This window comes from Coloeus monedula (assembly GCF_965178545.1).
Source record: "Coloeus monedula genome assembly, chromosome: 4".
NCBI classification, from domain to species: Eukaryota; Metazoa; Chordata; class Aves; order Passeriformes; family Corvidae; genus Coloeus; species Coloeus monedula.
The window spans coordinates 20,386,444-20,407,988 of NC_138784.1; the positions used below are offsets into that span (position 1 = coordinate 20,386,444).

Sequence of the window (21,545 nt, forward strand, 5' to 3'; positions counted from 1 at the left end):
TATACTTATTGTGTGCTTAATGGATAAAACAAATATTTAGTTTTTCGATACCATTATTTGACTTTGGTCAAATTGGTTCACCTTGCTTCAGGCCTTGAAATGCAACTTCATATTTCTGAGCTTAATTGAATAAAATTGTTAATTAAGCCACAGTGTGGATATTAATATCCATGTCTGTGGATATTAACATCCATTATTTAGAAGACAAATCCATGGTTTCATTTCAATTTTTACAACAGGCAATGTTGGAGGTGCATTCTTTCTCCTTTTTTTATGGTTGTATGACCAAGGAAAGACCTAGGACTTTTCACTTTTGGTTCATACCACTTGAAACATGTTTTTTTTAAAAAAAAAAAAACAACCCTAAATGCATAGAATCAATATACTGTCTATTTTCCAATTTTCTGCTGGTTGGCAGGCAGACATATAAAGTCTTGTCTCAGTAAGCCACTCCATGACTGCATATGCTTTGTCAATGCAATGGATCAGTAGCAGCACGAAGTTCCAAGAGGCATAAGAGCTAAAAACCACTCAAATATTTAAGTCTTTGTTTATTAAAAAAAAAAAAAAAAGTACATCTTGCAACAAAACAGACATTTTTAGGGAAGAGATCTGAAAATGATTTTGTGGTGACGTCAGTCTGCTTAGGAAATACCATGCTCTGTTTGACCCCTGGCCTCAGGTCAAGCAACTGAGGTCTGAGAACGAAGTTGGCTTGCTCTAAGCATCAAAATTCGTTCTCCAGGTATGCAAGAGAAAAATGAGCCTGAAATTAATTCCTTCAATCTGGTTGAAAATCAGGATCCTCATTCTCAACCCCTGCCTGATTTAAAGGGGAGCTTTATTCTGATTGCCATAGAGTGCTCATCTCCTTGACATTGGGCGGATGCTGCCTGGTGAGCAGCCAGTCCTGGGGGAGGACAGTGCTGCCCCAGGGGGAATCTCACCTTTTACCAGTGCTTGCAAGCTGATCTCAGCCTGCCCCCATGCAGAAGGAATCTCAATGAAATGGCAGCATTCGCTGTACAATCACCCTCGGGAAAGCGTGAGCACGGAGAAGAGGAACAAAATATAAAATTACATACCTGAGATTGTCTAACTTACATTGCTGTCTCAGAATTATTGTATTTGAAAGATTACTCAGGGAGAACCTCTCTTGCTTTTTAAAATAACAGACGTATTATGAAAATTAATAAACCTCATGGACTTAACAGCACAGCGGTTTCCATGGCTTTTTATCCAAGCATGCAGAGATTCTCAGGGATCTTTAGTGCTATTTCTGTATATGTCAAAGAAAATCCTCTGTTGGACTCCATAAAGCTCAGCTCTAACAGTGTCTAGATGCAAAGCCTGGTATTTTTTATTTCTCAAAAGTTTATTTTCTCGCTCTGTTCTCAAAAAGCACTGATTTTGTTAGACAAGCTATAATCAAATTTGAATGTTCCTGGTCTGATCCTAATGATATTACAGGAGGAAAAATCTAGATTTGTTCTTCAGTTCCAGTATCGTCCTAGAAGTTCACTTTTTTTGTGCTGAATTGCCAGTCTGAAAAATTATCATTTTGTTTAGGATGCTTCCATTTTTCTATCATTTAATGGCTGCCACTGTGAAAATAATTATACTTCTCTTCATTGGTTGTCTTATCCTGGAATTGCAGATAGTAAATACGATATTGAAACTTCTGTGTGAAGGTGATTCCTCACACAGGCCTCTGAAAACATTTCCTGCTCTTAAGACTGAGACACACATGGAAGCAAACAGATCCATCCTTCAAGTCCAAGCTGGTGTGGAAATCTTCAGTTCCTATTGATATGACAACTTTAAGTAATGCTGAGAAGCACCGGTGTAACTATAAACAGACACAGATTCCCCTGTATTTCAATGTCCTGTCTTCAGTCACCCCCAGTAGCACCTACAGGGACTCGGGGTTTGAAAACACTTTTATTTAATTTTGAAATGTACAGATTAGACTTAGTGGTGCCATCATAAATTGTAATTGATTCCACTCAAGTTACAGCAGATAAAATTTATTTAAGTGCGATTAGCCTGTATGCTGTTACATTTTCAAACTGCCTTTTTTTTTTTTTGAAGCAATTAAGCAAAATAAAAATTCTCATACCTGATTGTATCAGAAAAGGCCAAATTAATACTTACATCCAAATTCTGCCTTGACGATGTGTAAAGTAAGGTGTGAATGTCATTCTGAGCTATTCCAACCATACTGGGTGAAATAAAACAAAGTATGATGGCAGCCTTCAAATTTTGGTCAAAACAATTCTAGCCTTACCATAGATTCAGCTTCACCTGTTTTTTATGGTGTGATAAAACCTCACTAACTCTTGTCCCATAATTGTATTTTGCTAACATAAGGGAGATTAAACAACAAGAGGAAGAGCCTGAGGTGGATGTGTGGGAACTCCTGAAGAACGCAAATCCCAGCGAGTACGAGAAGATTGCTTTCCAGTACGGCATCACTGACCTGAGAGGGATGTTAAAGCGGCTGAAGCGGATGCGCAGGGAAGTGAAGAAGAGTGCAGGTATGGATGTGGCAGAATATTCCTGTGCTCATCCATCACAAGCAACCATTCACCTTAAAAACCCAAATAGACTTCACTTGCACGCAAGGGAACTTTCACACTCCAACTCAAGCGTCATTCCTACAAGGAATTAATCAGAAGGCAGCTTTGATCCATGGTGCAAGTGTAAACACCTTATCCAACTTAGTGCTTACCTAAAGCATCCCTCCCTCTAGACAAACACTGGTTCCATCTGGAACAATGTCCCCCAGGTGCATGGAAAGGTGTTACCTGATCAAACAATGCTTGTGTTATCAATATCTTCTGCTCTAAATAGAGGTCACTCCAAACACCTGAAGTGTTTGCTCGTCATCATTTCGTTTTGCACTTAATCTCCATTGCTCAGAAATCCCAGCTGTACTACAGACCCTCCATCCTGCACTGGGTGAGGACATTCAGGCTTGTCTTTCCCCATCTACCCTACCGGAAGTATGAGAGGTGTAATTACATACAGAAATATAAATATGTGTTTCTTTGTAGAAATATATAGATATGTGTGTGTATATAAAATAAATATATATGTCACAGAATATGTTTGCACACACAAATAAATACAATACAGTGTCCATTATACTATTGTGGTATCTGCTTGTTCCTGGACAGCATTTCAGGACTGGATGTAATATACACATTTGCTGTGTCACTGGTTTCCTGGAGGCATCCCTTTTATGTAGGTGAAGTCCTCCACAAGTTCAGCTGTAATCCAGCTGCCTGATATACCCTCTCTCCTTGCCCATTACCTCATAACATATATTATGTTACTAGACATTAATTTTTATTTGTGTATTCCATTTGATGCACCTACTCAGTCCTTTTTGGAATACAGTCACACTGCAAAGTCTTGAAGACATACCAGCTTGAACTTGCCCGGGATAAGCAGATCTGCACAGCTTTGTGCTTATTCTAATGTTTCTAGATGATTCCATGCAAACTAGTGTGAGAATATCTTGTGATGCATAACTTTGTGTGCATGTATTCTGACAGCTTTGATGAGATTGATGCAATGTCATTTCAGCATTCATATTCTTGTTTCTTGATCCCATATTAAAGTAACACTTGACTTCCACAACAGCTTTTGCCAAAGGCCTCGATCCCGCATACCAGGTGGACAAAGGAGGTAAAGTAAGATTCATGGTGGAGCTAGCAGATCCAACAGTGGAACTCAAGTGGTATAAAAATGGCCAAGAGATACGACCAAGTGCAAAGTAAGTGATCTTAGCATATGTATGCAATAAAATGGGTACACATGCATTCCCTTGACAAGTGTGTTGCACAGATCTCTCTCTTTGCTCAGGTTGCACCAATTTCTGAATTTCATTAGATGTGGAGAGCATGTAAATGATGCTACATTGCTCAGGACCCAGAAAAGTCCACTGTAGGCTAAATGTAATCTTTGTCTCAAGGTAAAAGTATTAGAGATCCTCAAAAAAATGTGGCATGATTTCCTACTCAGTAGTTTTTAAAATACCAGGAAGCACTGTGAGTAAATAGATCACTTGTCCTTGGTCCTGTGTCTGGAGGTGGACACAATCTTTCTACAGTAATTATGTGCTAAGAGCAGAGATGTTGACATCACACACTTACCCACCTGGCTCATAAACCATCCAAGAAAAGGGGTGTGGGGTTTGTCTCATCTTCTTCTACTCATTAACTTTGACACACTGAAGTCAACAACCTGCACCATCAGTCACGGGCGACAGATCCAGTGTACACAAGCTTCTTCATCTGTACCACCTGCATATTGGTTTCTTCTCTGGCTCTTCCAGAAAGTGATCTTTCAGGTGCAGACATTTGATTACTTGTAGAGCAATGCCTGGAAGTTGAGCCCAGTCCTTTTGTGGGCACACCCAGCTCTTTCAACCCGGTGCAGAAAACCCCATTCCACAGTCAGACACAGCTGGGAAGGATGTACATAAAAATGTAATGCTCCTCAAATGTTTCTGAGCAGTACAAAATCCTAGCCTTTTTTCCTCTTACCCAGTGAAAAAAAAATAGTAATTAACAAAAGCCCTCTTACAGAAATGAGGCAGATTTCCTTCATTCTGTTGCTGTAGAAATCAATGAAGGATTTTGTTTAATATTCATGATTGACAGAAAAAAGGATAATAGAGTACCTTTTCTTGAGCCCCTATATCTATAGGCATGAGCAGCTCAGAGCTGTTTTGCAAGCAGCTCTATGGATTCCTCTCCAGCAGGAGGGGCTGGATTAGGTGTTCCAGTGCATTTCTACCAGGCTGCTGAAGCAGCTGTCAGATGCTAATGAGCTTTGGTCATTACAAACCTGGAGCAGATCTAAACTGGTGACATAAAGGTGAAAGGCTCCATATCCCATTACCAAAACCCCATATCCCATTACTGATATCTTGTGCCATCTGGCCTACCAATAATATTAACTTCTTAACTTTGGCTATTATTATACTTCACAAAAATTTTGGAATGAGTGATGGTGTCCTCTTACTGCTTATTTTCAGCTTTCCTCATCTAGAGTTTCAGACTCCATTTTATTTGCCATCGTTCCACTCCAGCTTCTTTTTTTTTTTTTTCTTTTTTTATATTTCTTTTTTTCATATCACCCAGCCCTGGGATCTTGGAACAAGCCAGAAGCAGCTTATTGTCACTCTACACCACAGCTCTTTTTGCTAGAAGTCTGACAACTCTGTTGAAACTTGGAAATTGCTTCCAAGGACAATTTTTCCAGTACTGTGTAAACCCCAGAATTTTTGCCTCTAAAAATCCCTAAAGCATTTTCTACATAAAACAAAAGGGGTCCAGAAGTTTTGCTAATGTGTCTTTGCTGTTCAAACAGATACATTTTTGAGCACAAAGGTAACCAGCGAATTTTATTCATCAATAACTGTACGATGACAGATGATGCTCGCTATTACGTAACAGCTGGTGATGAGAAATGCTCCACAGAACTTTTTGTGAGAGGTAACTATGTCAGCCTGATGCTGTTTCAGCTGTGCTACATTTATGTGGCTTCTTTGGCTGCAACAGAAATTAACAGGGAGGACCCGGTTCGGTATGTTTTTGAATTTGTATTTGAATTTGTATTTGTATTGTTAGGATCACTCGGTATTTCTGTGAACCCTGGCTATTTTTTTCCCTCATCCTGTACTTAGCAGCTTAGTGAAAACCCTGAAATGAGGATATAATTGATTTGATACTGTGCATTGGGATCTCCTGGGGCTGTGGTGCCCTTCATGATTTTAAGCCCTTTTGTAGGCTTTTGTGTCATAGCACTGGCTTCCCCTAACACCACACTTGGTACCTGAGGACTCTGATACTGTTCAAGTGCCCTCAGATCAGGCTTTCTAGAAATCAGTTTTCATTCCATTTGCATTGATTTGAGGGAAAATTCTATCAAAAGTTATGAATGGGTGGCCATATCTTCACTCTGTCTGCTCCCGTGGTGTTGATTACCCCCACACGCACAAGAAACCAAACAGAAAAGTAAAGCTTATAGTGAGAGAAAAAAATCTTCAAATATTTGAAAGATACTTTTAGAATAGTGGAGCCCATTGCCCCTAAAAACAGCATAGAGTAACTGTTGTACAGTCTTTTGCTATTAAATAAACTTGAGTTATGACATCAGGAATGGAGTAAACAAATAAGGTCACCACAATATGCCATCAGGTCATCTTATAATATGGGTATATATCTCATCATGGGCTGTAGGACCTGATGAAAACACAGTTTTCTAAGAGGGTTTGTGGGAAGCAAAAGGGGAATGTCAGCTTCTCATGTCAAGCTTCCTGGACAAAACTGTCAATAAGATGGGATGCAAAGCATGTATTAATATGAAGAAATGTTCTTTTTCTTTTATTGAGCAAATTTCCTACTAGCATACTAATGAGCAACCACTTTTGTGATTTAAGGCAGAGAAGGCTGCACTGATACTCCTATTAGAATTTTAAAGTAATCTTGCCTTCTGCAGCATGATTTAGAAAATCTCTTCCACTTAGTTTTCCCTCTGAGATTGGAAATCTGTAACATTTTCTTCCCAAAGATCCTCCGATTTTGGTGACCAAAGGCCTGGAGGATACCAGCACCTATGTTGGTGAACGAGTGGAACTGAGCTGTGAAGTGTCTGAGGATGATGCAAACGTGAAATGGTAAGCCACACTTTGAACAGCTTCCTTGAGAATAAAACCCAGAAGCTTTTAATCACGGGCAAAAACATGTGCAGCTTTTCCTACACCAGTAAACCTGAAAATTGTTAAGAAAATCTCAACAAAACTCTATTCAAAAATGTAGCAACAGCAGAAATACCCTTATTCGTTCATGGATGAGTTTGTTTCATCTTTCTAGTGCCTTAAAGTCTTGTAAAGTCTTCTCTGGGAGTTTCAGTCTATGGAAGTCTCATTTGCACAGGACTTCCTTTGGAAAAATAAAAATTCTTTGTTTCCCATTAGGTTTAGAAATGGTGTAGAACTTTCCAACGATCCTAAATCTCGGTATCGAATTAAGGTTGAGGGTAAAAAACACACTTTGATCATAGAGGAAGCTGCCAAAAATGACACTGCAACTTACTCAGTAATGACAACTGGAGGGCAATCAGAAGCCAAGCTTTCAGTTGACTGTGAGTATCATCCACCTTGCTCTCAAATGTCACAGAGTGCTAGCATACAGAAAGAAACAATTTTCTTGCCTTTCCCTGGGGGTTTAAAAGGAGTCTTAACTTCCATACCAGTTTTTTAGCTGCAAATCTCCAGAACAGTGGCTTCTCTTTAGACACTGTTTCCAGTAGCAGGCCATGAACTAGTTCTGCTTGATAACCTCCTGTCATTCCATTAAGATGGAAAACAGAGCAATCCATGCAAAGATACAATAGGTCAACAAAGTGAATTTTCAAGGGAAGTATCTGCTTTTCTTCAGTCCTTTCAGGTTTTCACAGGAAAGTTAAATCTAGGCACAAGCACATGACTGTGTAGCCCCCTCAGCTTTGCTTGTGCAGTATCTCTTTAAAATGCTTGTGTTTTCAAACAAAATGTATCTGATCCATCCTCTGAAGTTATCTTGCGTTCTGCATAAATGTACACTTTTATTTGTAATACTCATTCTGCTCTTGACTATTTTGTACAAATTGGCACCCTGACCAATTCATGCTCTTTCATTATCAAGTTGGAAATTATCCCCCATGGTTACTGGGCTCCATCACCTTTCTTTAATCTGCTTCTGTTTCCCTAAGTGAGACCACTGAAGATATCACTTGCGCTAGAAGACCAGACTGTGAGGCTTGGACAGGAAATCCACTTGAAGTGTGAGATATCTGAGAACGTGGAAGGGAAATGGTACAAAAATGGGCAGCTGATTGAAGCTAGTGACCGTGTAAAGCTTTATCACAAAGGAAGGTAAGCCTGCTGTGTATGGACTTGGCTTTGGATGGAATGACGCTGTGGAGATGTGCCAATATTTGGCTTACTTCACTAAAAATTATCTGCTAATCAAGCCACCTCTGTCCCTCAAGACATATTTATTTTTGCCATTTTAAAAGCCATGTCTCCTTGCTCCCTTTAATCTTGTGTGTTTTGGCTGTGGAGGACAATAATCAAATCCTTGACTCACCTAACTGCTAGCTATTGATTTTTCTTGACATTGCTGTTGCTCTTAGTATGGGACATTAAGCAGAAAAATAAAATTATTGTTAGACACTTTTAAAAGTATACAGCTTTTAAATGCCTCTTTTTCTCATAGCTCCTGTTTGTATCAACTCACAAAGGTGGTCCAGCGAAAGTCAGAATATTCCCACAATGGGATCACCTACAGATTTTTTCTTGAACAACCGAATTGCCGTAGAATGGCAGCAGCATAGAATCCCTGTGTCAAAGAGATTACACTCCTGTATTTTCCTTGTCCTGTGTTCAAACAAAAGATTTTAGAATTGGTTAGGTTATTTGGTGGTTGTCTCAATGATATTTTGTACAAAGCACACAGTATTTAATTGTCTAAATATCACTAAGCCACAAGCAAAGGATTTTGAGTCAGTAATTTTACACACTTGCACAGATCTCCTAAAATTTTCACAGATTTTTCCTTATAGCTTCAAGCAGTCTTCAAAAATATAATTTACATAGACTTCTTTTTCAATTCTTTTACAGAATCCACAGATTTATTATACCAGTTTCTGCTGTTGATGATGAGGGTGAATACATGTTTGTGCCGGATGCCTACAACATTAATATTCCATGCAAAGTACATATTGTGGGTAAGTACACTGCACAGTGACCTGTATATAACATCTTTCTGTGACCCTTGGAAATGAAAAGCAGTGTGAAATACCCCTAATTACAACCACTTTGTATCCTCTGAGCAGGCATGCACCAGAGAGAGCAGACCTGCAGCTTTGGCAAAGTGCAGTTAAGCTGGTGGGAGAGCCCTTTGCCTGCGCTCAGGACCTGCTCATAGTTTATGTGCTGGGGGGAGCTCCTGGGGGAGGTTTCTTGAAGCTGAGCTCCTAAACCATTATTAAGAGTTTGTGTAAAACACCTGCTGCTATCTACTTCTCAGCTATACACTGCTATCTTTGAAGAACTGGCTTGCTAAGATTGCAAAGTGTGATTTAGTTTGGTAAAAGAGTAGTAGAATAAATACATATTTACCTATTCACTAAAAACATTAAACACTCTCTAGAGGGAAAATTGTTCTGCCCAGCTTTGACTCATTCAGCAAGGCAGAAGGCTTGTTAATGATCCCAGTGATTCAAACAAAAATAAAACAGGGCATTGACTCTTCCCACAGCAATACCTCACCAGCTTCTAACTGCAACCAGTAACTTGGAAGTCGAAAGGGGAGCAATATAAATGACCAAAGTTTTAGAAAACACTATCTTTAATTGAAGCTGAAAGAAGTGGGATATCTGTGTTAGAAAAAGTATTGGTGAGATTTAGGGAGAATGAAAAGGGAAGTGGTACTAGAGGAGAATGACCATTGTTATATTTCTAATACGTTAAAAAAAGTTGCAAGAGGATATTAATCAGTTGTTCTCCCTGCACACAGAGTATAATAAAAGTGATAATTTCTTTTTCAGAAAAGGATTTGGATTAATAAATTTTAAAACTGTAAGAACAGTGAAGGCTGAAGCTTGGTAAAAGGTGCCGTAAGAAAGCCTGCAAATGAAATTTTCAAGAGCCACTTAGAGGAAATCTCTCTCAGAAGTTACCTGAATATACATAATTCTGCCTCAGGAAAACAGTTGTGGGTTTTTTTAATGTGGTCTTATTATTCCAAAATGTCTATGGTGCCATGATTTCTTTTTCATCCAACAACTATTTTCTTAAATAGATTTTTCTTCACAAGTTTTCATCAAAACAAAATTCATTTGCTTAAAAATACCAAGAAAATAAAACAAAGAGCATGTTTCTGTGTGTTGCAGACCTGTGCCAGGTCACTGAACTCTCAGAGCAGCAGCTACATGGCAAACTTGAACAATCTCTCTCCTTTTTCAGATCCTCCTAAACTTCACCTGGATGGTCTTGGGGAAAATAACACTGTGACAGTGGTGGCAGGAAACAAACTACGACTTGAGATCCCCATCAGTGGTGAACCACCCCCAAAAGTCTTTTGGAGTAGAGGGGACAAGGTACATTGTCATTGTACATGTTTCTTTAGCTTAACAAGGAGTCTTTTCCTTCAAAAAAGAATGTTTAGCCTTTTGAAGACATTGATTTTAATGGCATAAAATAAGTGGGAGATGTCCTCTATCTAAAAATGTTTCTTGCTCAAATAAGAAGGGCAAAACGGACAAATATTATTTAGTATCTTTTGGATCTTTTTAAGAAAAGGCTGAAATTAATAAGGAAAAAGATATGGGTTTGCTATTAAAAAATGGTAGAGGAGAAGGATATATGGGATGCAGAAGAAAACCTGTGAAAATTTACCAAATGGCTCCTACTTCTAGACATTCAATGCCCAGAATGGCTGCCAGGTTTGGGCAGGAAGCCATGATACGGTTTGGTTTTGGAAAAGAAATGATAAATTCTAATGGAGTTCAAGTCTCAAATGACACAATAGGTTGGGCAACTGGGCTCTTGCATCTGGTGTCAATGCAAAACTTTTGCTTAGAGCAATCCCTGGCTGTGTAAATACCAAAAAAGCCACTTTCCACATTTAAATTTTCACTGTGCAATGTGGAAGCTGGGACATGTTACTACTACTGCATTTATCAGACCTGTCTGGTCAAATCTGTGACCACTATTTTTCAAATATTAATTGTAGTGTCACCACTGTGGTCCTATCCAAGCAGGGAATTATTCTAGGAGAGCTCCCACTCCAAAATATGTGACAGCACTTGAAATCAGTGAGGGAAAACTACTGACCATTACAATCACTCTGACCTGTAAAGTGAATGACTCAGATTTTGATCTGACTTTTGGAAGAATACCCTATTCTTTTTGCATCAAATTGATGATACGTGGTGTTGACAAAAGTGTGTCCCTGCTCACAGGAGAAGCCTAGCACCTCATCCTGTCTGATGCAATGGCTCAACTGAGTACTAAACAGTTACTGTATTTTACTTATTTTAGTTATTCTGTCATTTTTGTCATTAGGTGACTAAAGTTCTGAGTTTTAGTGTGGGTTTTCTTACCTTGCTTTAATGTTTTTGTTGAAGTGACCTGTACTATTTTGAATTTCGATCTTTTGAGTATTTCAATTCTAAAATCTAGAAAATACGATTTCCCCTCTGCTTACTGTGGTTCCTAGATGGTCACAGACAGTGGAAGAATACGGGCAGAAACATACCCAGACAGCAGCTGCCTGGTCATTGATGCAGCTGAGAGGGACGATTCGGGTCCTTTCAGAATAACTTTAAAGAATGAGGCTGGAGAGGACACAGCTCTAATCAACATTAAAGTGGTTGGTAAGTCATGTGAAACAGTGCCTATGAGCCACATCTTTTATCACTGTGGTAGATTCTCAGGAAACTTCCATTTCCTGATTTGATCCCATTGTGAGGCATGGAATAGAGATGCAAGGCTACTAAGGCTCGGTGTTACTCAAGGAGTAGGAGCTTGGCATGGGATTTAAGTAGGAGTTAATCATCACTGCTGCCAGGGGCCAAACTTCTCTGGTTGCCTCAGGCTGCCCCTCTCACTCCTGGTGATGCCTTGAGAGGCCACCTAAAAACAGAGACTAGACAAGAATAAGGGAATAAAGGTAGGTATTTGTTTGAAAGGTCCTCAAAGGTACCCCCTGGGGAGCCAGAGGCTATTGCTAAGATGGACACCAAGATGGACGACAGGCCACGAGTTCTTCACACTTTTATATGCTTGGTTCATTTGCATATCAGGGTTAATTCTCCAATTAAAGCTTCAGTTAATGATGTAATTTCCCCAAGCTTGCCCCCCCTTTAGAAGCTTTTGGTTTATACTTTTTGGGCCTAGGACAGTCTGGGTGTTCTTGGACAGCAGGCCTGGAGAGGCTTTGTTATGTCTACCTAGCACGAGAGAGCAGAAATTAACAGGCTACAAGGAACTTCAGAGTTACACACTAGGCAGTACAGGATTTGAAAAATATGAAAGTTAAAACCTAAGGCATCACTGGTTCTCCCCTCTCCCTGTGGCTGTGGGCTCTGCCTTAGCACATGCTCTCGAGTGCCTCTCAAGTGGCTTGACCACGCTGAAGACCTTGGCATCCATCCACTTCTAACCACCAGCCAGGATCCACTACCTTTCTTTTTCTCTCTCTCTCTCCTCATTAGGAATTCCTGTTTCACCTCAAAAATGATTCAGATTTGTTTCTTATTTGACATTTTTAATTTCAACCTATGCAAAAAGAAGAAAGATTTTTTTTTTTTAAATAATATTTATTTTGTTTACAACAGATGTCCCTGATCCTCCTCAGGCACCAAATGTGACTGAGGTAGGTGAAGACTGGTGTATTATGACCTGGGAACCTCCAGCAAATGATGGTGGATCACCCATTTTAGGTACTTTTTTTTTTTTTTTTTTTTTTTTGGTGGTGACTCTCCAATATAGACAAAAGAAGCAAACCCTAAAGAGTGGATGCAACAGGATCAGAGTTTAGCTCAGGCTCTGGAAATGTGCACAGGGAGCATCCAGTTGCTAGAATGTTCTATCTACTCTTTGACTTTATCAGATACCTGTTTTTCTAATTCTTTGAGATTTGTCATTTTGTATGTTGTCACAGTATCAATCCCCCTACTCGAAAGACAACCTCTTATAAAACCAAACTTTGAACTGTTATTAGCCTCTTTGAATGTTAGAAGGAATTTCAGAAACAATTTACTGAGTAAATTGGAATATCTTTTAATACACAGAACCAAGCAGAAGGTCAGAGGGGCCCAGAGGTCAGTAGAACCAGGCCCTTTTCACCCTGAACTAAACACAGAAGACTTCTAAGTCCAAAAAAAGCTCGTATATGGCCATGAAAGCAAAATAGGTGACTATATAATAGCTTGCAATAGGGAAAATTATCCCTAAATCACTCTGAAGCTAGAAGGGGATATTGAGATAAAAAAAGGTCATTAGGCAGTCAAAAAATAGACCCTTTATTACTGACCATTATGCCATCACTTATTATAAGAAAATCTTTTCTGGTCTAAAGGATATTTCATTGAGAGGAAAAAGAAACAAAGCTCCAGGTGGATGAGGCTGAATTTTGAACTGTGTAAAGAAACAACTTTTGAGCCAAAGAAAATGATTGAAGGTGTCGCTTATGAGGTCCGTGTGTTCGCTGTCAATGCCATAGGCATGTCCAAGCCAAGTATGCCTTCCAAGTCCTTTGTTCCTTTAGGTAAGTAGCCAAGAGCACAGAGATAGGTATGCATTTAGAAAATAACCATTAATATGTTATTATAGTAATCTAATTATACAATTGTTATATTAGTGTGACAGCTAGAAGGCTTTGTCATTCACATTGTGACAGGATAATTCAGTGGCCTTTTCACATAAAGAAACAGATTTTCAAACTATTGTGACAGCCACAAGTCCCTGGGTCTTGTTCTGTAGACAGCAAAAGTTCCCACCTTGCTCAGCAGCACCCCCAGAATACAGAGGAAGAGAAAGGAGGTGGCTGTTACAGCTCCAGCATGCTCCCTTCTTGCCAGAAAACACCTGCTGTGCTAGAATACACTGCTCCCAACTTCTCTGCTCTACCTTCTCCAGCTGTTTGTCCTTCCCTGTCCTCATCAGGAGGAATTTATCTCTCAGTCAGGCTGTGAGCAGATATGGGATGAGGTAGCTGCTTCTCCTAGTGTGGTCCTAATTAGGAAAGACGTGCCAGGGATGATTGGAAATCATCCTGGTAGGCAGGATAGCCCCTCACCTGTGACACTAAACTAAAGCTTTGATTTTAACACAGTTTTCTTCCTTCTCCCTGCTTGCTTCAGCTGTTACCAGTCCCCCAACTCTGCTGGCAGTGGACACCGTGACCGACACCACGGTGACAATGAAGTGGAGGCCACCAGACCAGATCGGGGCAGCAGGGTTGGACGGCTACGTGGTGGAGTACTGCTTTGAAGGAAGTAAGTGAGAACGCCCGGGGTACCTTACTCACAGTGAAAGTGGGTGAGACTTTCTCCATTTTTTCTCTACAGGTATCAGGTGCTCTGGCTGTCAGGCAGAGACTAATCAGGCAGAAAACCTCAAGCAGCAGGGTTTTGTGCAGGCTCCCTTTGGTTTGTATTCCAGATGCCATCCACTGACTGTAGTTCAACATCTCTTACACTTGATTTGAAATCCAAATCAAAAGCCATATAATCTGTTGTAGTATACCAAGTACCATGTTAATAACTATCCTCTTTTAGATGCTAAATGAGAGTCAGGGCAGTAAGGAGTTCATTGTTGGATGAAGGTGTAGGAAATAATGAATGGCTACAAGTGTGGCCCGAAATATGTTCAGGTTGGCTGGGTTTTAGGGACAGGAGGTCCTCAGTGTGGTAATCCCTATGCTGACGTATTACTAACTGGCTACTTCAAGTGCTGCCTGCCCACACTGAGAACAGCCTCTCCAATAGATCCTGTAGGTGTCATCTAGGCATGCAAAGTCCATGTCTAGATATTTAATTTCTCCAACATTTCAGTGCAGTTATGGGGACCTTTAACTATGTCCATCTAAGATAAAAATATTAAAGATCTGAAGGAGGAAGATAAAGATATAAGAGACTCAATAAGCTTTTGAGAGTAAAGTAAGAAGGAACAGGGAAATACAACTTACATTTTACAACTAAGAGCCCTTGGTGATCAAGCAGCAGAAACTTAGTATTTTCCAGCAGACTTTCTTCTGAACTGGCATCAAATGAAGACTATTTTCAAAAAGTAAAATCCACCAGCACCTGGGTAAGTATCAAATAGCCTGGAGTGGTATGTGCAATACCCAGCCTCTGTGGACCAACAGCATCAACTGCAGCAATGTGGTGGATGTGAATGAAGGGGACACAGTTATCTTCAGCTCCACTGCTGTTGCTCTTAACTGTGCTGTAAACCAAGCAATGGGTCAACCACCTTTTTTCCATGAAGGCATTTATTTCAATGAAAGCTTTTCATGAACACAGTCCATAGCCTGGAGACAAAAGGTAGAGGACAGAACCTGTCATTCATGCTGTCACATTTCAGATTCAGACAACCCAGGAAAACAGTAGGTCATAAATGTGGTCAGGTGCCACGGGATGAGTACATTCAGCTCTCTCTCAGGCGAGTGGGAGAGGGCGTGAAGAACAACCACTGGCTTTTCTCAGGAGCACTCAGCATCTTGTAGTATTGAGAGGAATATCTTTAAGGAGCAGGACTGCAAGAAGCTCAGAGACCTGGAGAAGAGTACCTGAAGGCAGACACAGCTGGAATGGTAGGAAGGGTTTTCCTTGTATGTTGGGAGGGAGCTGCGGGAACAGCTCAGAACGAGTAAGCGTGCAGTCTTCCCTCAAGATACAGTGTTCTTCTATTGTTTCCACTGCACAGGCCAGATGTAGGGGAATGTAAAGGGGACTGTCAATGGGAGGAGTGGATGCTGTTATTATGCTTTGTTTAGCATTGGTAGAATGGCAGGGAAAAGTTAAAAGTGCTTGACATTACAGTATGTAATGTCCAAATTAGGCAGTAAGAGAGGATGAGAAATACGTTAATTCAAACTATGGCTTTCAGAGGAATCTTCCAAATCTGTCTTTAAAGGGCTGTTAGACAGAAGAACATTGTATACCTGTTGAATGGAACAAATTCTTTACTTTTTTTTCCAGATAGGTTTTAAACTCATGAAGATACAACAAAATGGCAGCCAAGTCTGTCATTTTACTGTTACTCACCTCAGTTAAAATACAATGGGTACAATGTATTTTACACAGTTTTGAGTGTTTATGTATATGTATATCTATATATGCCTCCTATATATGAATATACATCTATATATACACAATTGACATTATGTATATATGTAATGAAAATGCCTAGGAAGAAGCAAGAGAAGCAGGAAATACGAATTTTAAAATGCCAATTTTAAAATACCAATTTTAAAAATCATGTTATTGGATTATTCATCTTTTTCTCTCTGTTCAGCTGTTTATTTCCTTTTTTGCAATATCTTAGTGCCTCTTTTTCTCAGCCCTTTCTGCCTGTTCTGCCTCAAACTAATTTTTTCTGTAATGTTTAATAACTCTTTTTAATTTCAAGATACTTTTTATGACTGTCTCTATTCATTCTGCTGCTTTTTTCTCTTAGTTATCTGTTTGTAAACTCATTTCTCATTACATTCTCCATTCTTTCATTGTTGTCACTGAAGTAGCTTTAATGAGGGCTTTTTAGAGTCTTCCTTAACACAGCTATCATTAGGAGAAATCACAGGCTGAAAATAGGAAGACAAAAAAATATATAGAAAGATAATTTAGAAGAATAATGTATCATAAACATTGGTTTGGCTTTGCAAAACTGGTATTTCCCTCTAGTCTGCACCTCAGAACTTGATCAATGTGATGGATTCTTGGACTCCTTAACTATGTACCACTTTTGACAGCTCTCTGTGCATGTTACTGAACTGGAGCCTCATCATAAGTATCCTGATCCAGCACTGCACAGTGTGAATAACAAGAATACAGAATACACATATATATATATATACACAGACAGAGAGAAATTCCCAGGCCTAGTTTACAACATCCAGCTTTGGCCCTCTTGCTGTGGCGATGTGGAGTAGACAGAATCCTGCTGACCCTGGAGAAGTCAGTCACTAGTAAAGTGTGCTGCTGACTGGTTCTTGTGTGGTATTTTGGGGGCAGCCTGGGGAGCATGGCCTGAGCGTTCCCCATGATAATATCCATGAGAATATGTTTATCTGCTTGTAGAGGCTGTTGTACCTGCAGATGATCTGTTTTCATAGCTAGTAAATAAGCACATTGCAGAGTTTCTGTTGGCTGAGATCTTTCCCACCATACTCATCCAGGACCATGCACAGATACTAGAAGAGTATTTTTATTATCCCAAAAATAGCCAGCTCCAGGATTACAGGATATCCAGGGCAGAGATAACTTTGTCCAGGAAATAAAGCCTTAGGGTTTATATCATATCTGTCATCATCCATGGGTTTGGTCTTCTTTAATCTATCTATGTTACCTTTAGCTAAATGTGTTCTCTTCCTCTGTTTCTTTCAAGTTTTATTCCAAGACCTCTTTTTTTCTGTCTCTCTTACTCAGAATTTATCTCTGAATTTCTTATCTCTTCTATGATGTGTTTTCTTCTCCTTCTACACTTTCTCTCATCATCATTTTGTTTCATTTCTCTCTTCCAAGTGTTCCTTTTGTCTCTTTTCATATTTCTGGGGCTATGCTCAGGCCCAAGAAACTCATACAACTTTATATCCTCCTCTTCTTTCATCCTTTAGCTTTCCTGTGGGCATCACACATAACTGTTCTGTGATCTAGATGCCCTCTTTCCATCTCTTCTCTCCCTGCAGTATCCCTAAATATGGGTTCTCTAAATCTCTAAAGCCCAGCATCTATCTTTGCATACTTACTAACAGAAATTGCTAACCACTGACAAAATGCTCCATCTGTGTGAAAGTGGGTGTCTCTGATTAATTTTAAAGATGGATTCTCTCAAGGTATATCGACAGATCTGTCTGAGGAATTGGGGGAGCCACCTTTTAACCTGGAAGGTACAGTATTCCACAAAGGATATAAGTCTTCTTTAATGAAAGAAAAACTCTCTTCATAAAAGTAAAGATAAATTCCTGACAGTGAATTCTAAGGGCAGCAGTCTATGGAATTTTCTGTAATATAGGTGTAAGGGGAGGGGGAGGTTCTTGGGAAACAGTCATTGATTGAAATCCTTTTCTGCTAGAAGCTTGAAGGAAAACTTAATTCCTAAAAGCAAGACACTCCGTTATGAAAATGTACCACAGCACTATGCTCTACATCTGCAGGGCTCTCCAGTTTATAAGAGTTCTCTTGTCTTCTGTGCCCATTTTATAGGGCTATCTTTACATGAAGTGGAAAGTATCGATCCTGACTTGCTAGTTCCTAAATCCGGCTCCAGTGCCCAGGTGCCAGCAGTTAGGGCACTGTGCTGGGAGGACAGGGAGGATTACAAAGTATGGTTTGTAACTGAAGCTGTTCTGAAAGACTGTACCCTTATGATCTCTCTATGAATTTCATGTGACTGCCTAGGATAGAACTGAAAATCTGAGAATGCTGTAATTATGTGAATAATTCTGACACAGCCTTCCTTTTTTAAAGGCATGAGGAGAGGTGGCATTTCATTGCAATGTGTAAATGTTCTGTGTTTCTCTTATTCCTCAGTTATACTTTCAAAGGTACACAGCACTGGTTGAAATTAATTGCAAAACCCATTTCTCTCCAAGGAAGCTGTTAAAGCAATGATGACTGCTTTTGGAAATAGATTATTTGTGCCCCTTGTTTTATTCTAGCTGAATTAAAAAATCTAACCAGTTTTCTCTCTGGTACACTTAAATTACAGACATATTCTAATAGCATTTGTATCACTATATAAAGGCATATAAATATATGAATATACAAATATGTAATCAACAAAAACCCCTCAGGGTTTGAAACATTCTTCCCACATATGAAAGTGAATCTATATTGTGTTACAGCATAATTAGAAAAACAAAACAGAATTATTCATTAGAATCTAATGAATCTATTACTGTTCTGTAATTTTCTTCATCCATGATGTGGATGTATTAATAACTGGCTATTCTTTGGATCTGTCCTCCTCTCCTGATCTCCCTAAATCAGCTGATGAATGGATCGTGGCTAACCCAGAGCTGACAGACAAAACGAAGTTTACCATCAGTGGCCTTCCAACTGGCTCGAAAATCCTTGTGAGAGTAAAAGCTGTGAATGCTGCTGGTGAAAGTGAGCCCAAGTACTACCCACAGCCTATTTTAGTCAAGGAAGTGATAGGTAAGATCCTCCTGCCTACACTTACCCACAAATACACTCTTCTTCCATACTGATACCTGCTTTTTTAAGGCTAATACTTGTTATTGGTAACTGATGATATGGCCTTACGAAGCCATTGTGTGGTGGCAAGAAATCATGAAACCATCTCTAAAAAATGCATAATTTTTTTTAATTTAGTTCATTTCTGAGCCTTTATTTTTTAGTTTTTCAGGGCTTTTTTTTTTCCTGCAGAATTTGAAGTTGATGGTGCTGTTTTTAAGTTGCACTAAGCTTCCCACCTATTCCTACCATCATAACATTTGGTGTTATAAAAGCTGATGGTGTCCTGAATGTAATGCTGGGAGACCAAGAAATTTAAGACGCCTCACTCGTTTGTCACTTCTGGGAATTGTAGACCACATTGCCATCTTTTTATATTGATGCACAACAGTGCTGCTTCAGTTAGAAAAGAAAAGAAGTGCTTAACACAAGCTTTTGTTTTGTCCAGAACCTCCAAAGATTCGTCTACCAAGACACTTAAAACAAACCTATACTCGAAGAGTTGGAGAAACTGTGAATCTTGTTATTCCTTTCCAGGTAAGGACTAAAAACACTGACAGAAAAGTTCTCTTTGCTTTTTTTTTCTCCTTTTTTTTTGGATACTGCTGCTTTTTGACTCCTTTCTCTGTAACTTTGGCCAGTGAGCTAACTTAAGCAGATGTGGAAGCACTCTGAAGTACAGAGCTGCTTGAAAGTTTTCGATTTGATGTGTCAAACAAACAATGTTCAGCCAAGTAATGAATTGGGTAACTCACTCATACTGATTGGTCACCTGTCATCCAAAGGACACTTAAAGTTCTTCACAGGAGACATTGTATGTGAGATAATTGCTAGCACAATGCAAAGGGGTTGCACTGGAAGCAGTTAAATATGGTTATCAAGAATGGAATGGTTGCATTTAATAATTTCCTCATCATGAGAGAGGAAGAGTGGGCAGACTGCAACTATTCAATCCTTGAGATCACAATTGTAATATGAGTATTTCTAAATACATAGCATGCTTTCCCACAGCATCATGTTAACCTTCATTCCCATATCTTTCAAACAGCAGCAGCCTCTCTCCTTGCAGAGTCCTTCTTGTGAATATAAGAATCATGGAAGAATTCATTTCTATTTCATGTCTGCACATTTAAAGATACTGGGTTGGCATAACTCAGTTTCACAGAGGCTGTTAAAAGCCTCATAAAAGCTTGATCAGCAATATGCTGCAAGATATACTTCTCTTGAGAAATTAAAGGAATAGTCTATGGTTATTCTCTAAGATAAGGTGTTCAAAATGGTGTGAGATTACCCTTTTCAGACAGCACCTGCAAACTGTTTGCCTGTGGAAGGAAAATCCCATGGCAAAGCAGGTGAAATTCACTCTACTTTAAGTACCTATATTGAGCAATTAGACACACAAAAAATGGCACACAAAAGAGACCAATCCAGCCTTCCTAACAGCTATTACAACTTCCTTTGCAATGAAAGAAGAGAGTTGAAGACCCCTGGAGGTTTAGTCGATTACTTTCCTCTTTCAGTGGTAGTGTAGAGAATGTAAGCATTTCCAGAGGGTGAAATACTTTGTTCTGTACTTTCTGTGGGTTATTTTTTTTCTCCCTTTTCTTTCAAAAACTGGAAATTATTTGTCAAATTTAGCCAGAAAGATAATTATCCAAAATAGCCAGAAATTGCAAATATTTTCAGTCTCTTGGGTAAAAGAAAAAAAAAGAAAGAAAGTTATATTTTAGGTGAGTTGGCATGATTATATCTCTAAATGGTGTATAATTTTAAAAAGAATTCTGTTTCTTTCAGGACAGTTTTTACTCCCTGTTCGGGAAAAATGGGAAATAAACTTGTTTTCTTCTCTTCCCTTTTCTCTCCAAAAAAAAAAAATCATATAAAAATTCTTTCCTGGCTCCTTGCAGGGAAAACCAAGAGCAAAAGTATCGTGGCAGAAAAACGGTTCTCCGATCGACAAGAACGAAATCAACATCCGCAACACGGAGAACGACACCATCATCTTCATCCGAAAGGCAGAACGGGGACACTCCGGGGAGTATGACATGAAAGTGGAGGTGGAGAACTTGGTGGACAAAGCTACAATAGATATTCAGATTGTTGGTATGTTTGAAGAAACAGAAAGAAATCCAGCCGTTCCCGGGCTACAGGAGAACAGGAATCCCAAGGATCATCTTTCTTGACAGTGATAACTCTCCACATCCAATTACTTGGCTGGAGATTTGTGGTCTCTAGGGAAAGCTCCACACACAGTAGCATTGTTGGAATGTGTCAGTCTCTTTTTTTCACTGTTATGCCCCTCATGGTCTTGTCCATCCAGGATGCAAGATTTTTCCTGTTCCCATAGACAGAAATGGCTGCAAATTCATAGTAAGTTTGTCACAAGTGCAGTGTAGAATGTAGCGGGTTGGGTTTGTAACCGGGCAGAAACACCAATTTAGTGTAGTGGTTTGGCCCAAAATACTCATTACTGCTTATCTTCTGTGAGATAAGAATTAGGAGAAACGCAAAGCAGGCACCAAACTTGAAAGAATATAAAGAAATTTATTAACAGACCTAAA

The 21,545-nt window shown here is 39.4% G+C and overlaps 1 protein-coding gene across 1 annotated transcript in view; it reads left to right on the forward strand.

Annotated features, from left to right (window-relative positions):
* The window catches only part of MYBPC1 (myosin binding protein C1), a gene marked incomplete at both ends in the record, with an annotated part of 74,250 nt that overhangs the window by 36,631 nt on the left and 16,074 nt on the right, over window positions 1-21,545 (forward strand). Inside the window, 15 exons of the mRNA XM_082281176.1 lie at window positions 2,371-2,537; window positions 3,649-3,781; window positions 5,383-5,507; window positions 6,586-6,691; window positions 6,992-7,158; window positions 7,768-7,930; window positions 8,678-8,784; window positions 10,025-10,158; window positions 11,280-11,436; window positions 12,400-12,504; window positions 13,143-13,331; window positions 13,927-14,061; window positions 18,778-18,945; window positions 19,433-19,521; window positions 20,892-21,087. Of these exons, the coding sequence (XP_082137302.1) occupies window positions 2,371-2,537; window positions 3,649-3,781; window positions 5,383-5,507; window positions 6,586-6,691; window positions 6,992-7,158; window positions 7,768-7,930; window positions 8,678-8,784; window positions 10,025-10,158; window positions 11,280-11,436; window positions 12,400-12,504; window positions 13,143-13,331; window positions 13,927-14,061; window positions 18,778-18,945; window positions 19,433-19,521; window positions 20,892-21,087 (2,141 nt within the window). The remainder of the gene's footprint in view (window positions 1-2,370; window positions 2,538-3,648; window positions 3,782-5,382; window positions 5,508-6,585; window positions 6,692-6,991; window positions 7,159-7,767; window positions 7,931-8,677; window positions 8,785-10,024; window positions 10,159-11,279; window positions 11,437-12,399; window positions 12,505-13,142; window positions 13,332-13,926; window positions 14,062-18,777; window positions 18,946-19,432; window positions 19,522-20,891; window positions 21,088-21,545) is intronic.